At 38.9% G+C, this 5,601-nt stretch overlaps 1 protein-coding gene across 2 annotated transcripts in view; it reads right to left on the bottom strand.

The window, feature by feature from the left end:
* Cdc37l1 (cell division cycle 37 like 1, HSP90 cochaperone) overlaps window positions 1-5,601 on the bottom strand; it is a 35,329-nt gene that overhangs the window by 5,394 nt on the left and 24,334 nt on the right. Inside the window, exon 7 of one of the 2 annotated variants that reach the window (XM_034484355.2) lies at window positions 3,425-4,994. The exons of the other annotated variant lie outside the window; for it this stretch is intronic. Within the exon in view, the coding sequence (XP_034340246.1) occupies window positions 4,896-4,994 (99 nt within the window). The 3' untranslated portion in view covers window positions 3,425-4,895. Of the gene's footprint in view, window positions 1-3,424; window positions 4,995-5,601 lie in introns of those variants that run through there. 2 annotated transcript variants of the gene reach the window in all.

Below are 5,601 nucleotides of genomic sequence, written 5' to 3'. Positions count from 1 at the left end.
CCCAGGCTGTTTGCATTTTGATCTTCATCTCCGGCTTTAGAAACATAGTCAAAAGGCTTTCAAGACACTGTTATAAGATATGGAGGTTAAAGAGGGTTAGAGAACATGAAGTAACAAACTTTTTCCCCCTGTGACCAGATCAACCAAGATTTTCCATTTGGGAAACTTGTATGGCTTCTTTTCTATTGAAACAAACAAAAGGAAACTTGTCTTCTGCTGCTGGATAGGCTGGTGTCAGACACTGACTAAGAAGATCCTTTCTGGGGCTGGAGAGGTGGGTCAGCAGGAAGAGCCTTTCTACCAGAGGACCTGGGTTTGATTCCCAGCACACATAACGACAGCTCATAACTATCTGTATCTCTAGTTCCAGAAAATCCAATGTGCCTTTGAATCCATGGGCACCATGCACAAACACACACGCAGGCAAAATACCCATACACACAAAATTAAAAAAAAAAAACATCATTACTGAATACATTTTGCTAAGAAGCAGAATGCTGTGACAGCCAGTGAGAGAGCTTTATTTTTGTGTCCCATGGAATATTCGTGGGCTGAAGGCTCTGAGCAAGAGCACTGTTGGTTTCTCATTGACAAAATCCTCCATTCATAACTACAGCTTGGATTCAATTTTATTTTATTTTAAATAATTAAAATAGTCTAGCTGGGCATTAATAAAAGCCAGGAAGGTTTCTGAATCTCTAGCATTCTCCTAACATTTTTTTGAAAAAAAGATTTTATGTTTATGTGCACATGTATGGGTACCTGCAGAGGCTATAGAAGGCATTGGGTCTCCTGGAATTGGAATTATAGGAGCTTGTAAACCATCAGCCATGGGTGCTGGACACTGAGCTCTGGCCCACTGCTAAAGCAGCAAGTGCTCTTAACCTATGAGCCATCTCTCCAGCCCCCTGTTTTTTCAATACTTTTTAAAAGATTTATTTATATATTTTATGTATGAGTGCTCTATCTGCATGTGTACCTGCACACCAGAAGAGAGCATCAGATCCCATTATATATGGTTGTGAGCCACCATGTGGTAGCTGGGAACTGAACTCAGGACCTCTGGGAGAGCAGCCAGAGTTTTTTTTAACCATTTTTAACCACTGAGCCATCTGTCCAGCCCATAGCTCACACTTTTTACAGCTCCTTAAAGACCATGAGTTTTTCTGTATACAGCACCAAGTAGTATCATGCCAAGTATAGACTGGCCAGCTTCATGCTTTCCCACAGGAGTCCATATATCTGAAGAGTAACATGAAAAACCAAGTGAAAGATGCAAGGACTTCAAAAATAATCTTCTACCTTTAGAAATGATTAGTTTTCAAGGCCTATGAGAATATTTTCACTTTTGTTAATGATGATAGGCAATCTATACTCAAAATTTATTTCTCTTTGTAATTCCCCATTAAGTGACACTATAAGCAAATCAGTACCATATAGATCAGCTTCTTGGACAACCTATAAATAGTACAAAACACCCATTACAGAGGGAAACAGAATGCTGCAGGATTTAAGGGTCTTCTTGCTGAAATGTGAATGGTATGCTGGAAAAATGGAAATGAAAACCCAATCCAGACAAGCACCAATTTAAGAACTGAAATGTGACTCACTGTGAGAATAGTAAACTGACTTTACTTTTCTCTGAAAATAACCCAGGGTTAAGCTGAGAATACCTTGCTGACATTTCCACTGTAAGGAACACCACTTATTAACAGAGATGTGTGCTCTTTGGGGAAGCATGTTAATTTACTTTAAAAAAATTTTTAAAGTAAAAAAAAAACTTCAAATATTCATATGTGTATATATATGGTCTATACATATATGAGGGTTGGATGAAACTTGAGGAAGTTGGTTTTCTCTTTCCATCATTCCATCATTTAGGTCCCAGAGATTGTCAGGCTTGGTAGCAAACACCTTCACCAAGTGAGCCATCTCAACAACCCTTACTCACTTTTAAAATAGTATGAATGCTAGTCAAAAAAAAAAAAAAAAAAGCCTAATGTTTCTGAAGAGAAATTAAAGGCTATTATAAGCTCCTTTGGCAAAAATTTTGAAAGAACCATAGATGGTGTAATTAAAAGCGAATCTCAGAGTAATAATTCTAACCAGCATTTTCTCCACGACCATTCAATGGAATGGCAGCTCACAGGATGCATGGAGTTACAGCATCCTAGTCTTTCTGTCTCTCTCCTAAGACAGAGTTTCATCTAGGCAGAAGGCTGGCGGGGAAACTTGCTATGTAGCTGAGGGAAACTATGAGCTTCTAACCCTCCTGTCTTCCCATCCCCAGCACTAAGGCCACAGGTATGTGCCACCATGCCCAGTTTATGTGGTGCTGAGGATGCAATCAACAACTCACTGAATCTTAGGCAAGAGCTCTACCAACTGAACCGTATCTAAGTCCTCAGCTATTTCATTAAAATAAAGCAACACTCTTTGGGGGCTGGAAAGATGGCTCAGCAGTCAAGAGCACTGACTGCTCTTCTAAAATGTCCTCAGTTCAACTCCCAGCAACCACATGGTGGCTCACAACCATCTGTAATGGGATCCAATGCCCTTTTCCGGTGTGTCTGAAGACAACTACAGTGTACTCAGATAAATAAAGTAAATTAAAAATTAAAAAAAAAACCAAAACAGTCTTTGTTAAATACTTTGATGTCAACTATTTTTCATTGATTAACTGATGAGTTTGAATTTCTCATAGATTAGGGAAAAGAGATGAAATTTATTCTTGCTGGAGATAGCTAGCTCAATACTAAAAGAACATTTTCAAAATCAAGGAAATAGAAGGACTCCAATAGACTGTCATTTCATTTTGAGACTCTCTCTCTAGTAGCTCTGTGTGTCCTTGAACTCAGAGAGATATACCTGCCTCTGCCTCCCAAGTGCTGGGATTAAAGCCATGCGCTACCACACACAGCCTAATATATTATCACCTTAATCCTAAAGTCCTGCCAATGATTAAGTTACCATCCTTAAGTGCAAATTATGACATCCATTAGTGGTTCCTTTGGTAAAAAAGTTCCAGCCAAGCATTAAAAAGTTTCTTAAATCAATTCTCATCTTGGAAAACAAAACCAAAATAAACTTTAAAATTATACACTCAGTTTGCTAATACTTCTGTTGTTGTTGTTTTAGCCATTAAGAGCTTTAAATTATAGAAGACAAAAATGAAAGCCACAGCCATTTGGGTGACCATAGACAAGTCATGGGCAGAAGTGAAGTCTGAGTGGAAAGTGGTCAGTCAAGTGCTACTTCTGTGAAATCAGGGATTTATTTTGTTCTATTCTATCCATTTGGTATCAAGAGGGAAACAGACAGCATGCTCCAGAAAAGAAGAAAAAGAGAGAGAGAGAAAAAATAAAACAAATATATTCCATGACTAGGTCACTGATTAAAAAGAAACTTACAAGCCAGTGAGCACTGCCATACAAATTAGTCAGACATTTTATTATAGAGTATATATATATATTTATATCAAAAGCACAAAAAGACTTTTATTCTGGGAACTAGGAAGATTGTGACATTACAGGAGTATGATTCAGCAATTCCAGTCCATTTCCACAGTATTAGGTGCCCCATCGGCTGAAAAGGACACGGAGGTGGAGGTCACAGCTCTGAACTCTCCATGGCCACTTACCATGATTTCCTTACTCACACTGAGGTCTGCATTCCCAAAGCCCAGGTACCCATCTTCCAAAGATTTGCTACAAATTGAAGTAGGTACTGAGCCAAAGATTACACTCAAAAAGAACCAAAGCTGGTGCTCCTGTATGCTGGAAGATTAATCCTCAAATAATAAGGATATCATAATTGGCACTGTCATCTAATTCTAAATAAAAGAATCATCAAACATCCTGGTGGATCTGCAATGAATTACACAGGAAGAAGTAAAACTCAGAAGCATCCTCTAGTAACTGAGCTAGAAGCGAGTAGCAGATAGAGTGAGACCCATCACCGCCACTGAAGGAGACTGTTAGCTAATTCTTAGGCATGGCTGCAGCTCAGCTCTACATTTCTCAAGGCTTCACCACATCAAACAGTAATTGTGATGTAACAAGGACCTTACTCTTCCTGTCTGTTCTCACAGGCTGTTACTATTCTAAACTTACTCCCTGAGAGGTCCCAGACTATGTCAAGTAAATTAGGGTAAGCTTGCATTTTCTCTTCTTGGAAAAACAGAACACTGTATCGTTTTCTACACTCACTACCCTCCTTAATATTTAAACAGTCATCAGGACAAAGTCGACTTCTGAACAGTTTTGAGACTACTGGGGATAAATGTAATGTTTTTAATATCAAATTTATACTAGTCAAGGAGTTAACTGGTGGTGCCGAAAATACAAATTAAATATCTTAAACCAGCAATTTGTGCCATCCGGCTTACTTAACAGGAAAGCAGCTTATCACTACTCATTTATTGCTTTTAATGTGATGAATACCAGATCTGACAGCTGAACTTTGCAGTGGGACACAGCGTACTCTTATCTTTAATTCTTTCTGCGAAGTAGGACATGTATATATCCATGTAAAAAAGACTGTGCAGCAGATGTCTTCTCAACCAGTCTTGTAAACATTGCATTGTGCAGATTTTCATACTTTGATTCCAAAAATAAGAACAGTTAAAGGCAAATTTAGTAACTGAGGGGTGGGGGCGAATCCGTCCAGTGTGACTTCCTGCAACATATGGTTACCACTCCTCCCTTCAGAAACAAAACAACAACAACAAAAACCCTAGCAGCACATAAAAAAAGTTGCAAAACATTTCAGTACTCTTTCCCTCCCATCAAAACCGAACAAAAATAAAGTGCAGCACCCATAAAAGTGTCAAGAAAATAGCCAGGCTCTTCCTTTCTTGTAACAAACTAGTCCTTGGGCTCAGCACTCTAGCTGAGTCACACAGTGTCCATCATTCTGTCGTCATCTTCTTTGTGTACCACTGAGTCTACACTGCACAGAGGGGCAGGGGTACAACACTGAAGAGAATCTGGATTCTGGGGGAGAGAGAAAGAAAGGCAGACAGGGAACAACACTTGAAAAGCAGCTTCACACCACACATGCAACTGCGCACATGGCTTCACCTTCTAGTCCTCTGCAGCATAGCAAATTAGAAAAGAAAGTGGATTTTTGGAGTCCACAGACTTAAACCTGAAGAACTAAAGATAGGATGTTATTCTTTCTCCAAAGAGATGTGATTAAAAACAGAGTACATATACATGACCAGAAATGATAAAGGGGGTACCCTTTAACACTTTCAACAAAACTATAATTTTAATTCTTTAACCATACAAGGTTAAATTTCCTCATAAGCACTGTATTTAATAAATATGCCTTTAGGAGGCTGGAGAGATGACACAGCAGTTAAGATTAATGGTTGCCCTTCCAGAGGACCAGGGTTTAGTTCCCAGTATAGACACAGCAGCGCACAAACATCTGAAACTCCAGTTCCAGGAGATCTGACTGCCTCATCTGGCCTCTCTGGGCACTGTATGCATATGACACACAGACAGAGATTTAGGCAAAATACTCATACACATAAAATTTTAAAACTACATTTGTTAAAATACAGTTTTTAGCCAGCAGTGTATTCTTAAGATTACT

This window comes from Arvicanthis niloticus, chromosome 1 (assembly GCF_011762505.2).
Source record: "Arvicanthis niloticus isolate mArvNil1 chromosome 1, mArvNil1.pat.X, whole genome shotgun sequence".
In the NCBI taxonomy this organism is placed as follows: Eukaryota; Metazoa; Chordata; class Mammalia; order Rodentia; family Muridae; genus Arvicanthis; species Arvicanthis niloticus.
Note: the sequence above shows the minus strand (reverse complement) of the source record. Positions and strands in the feature narration are given on the sequence as shown.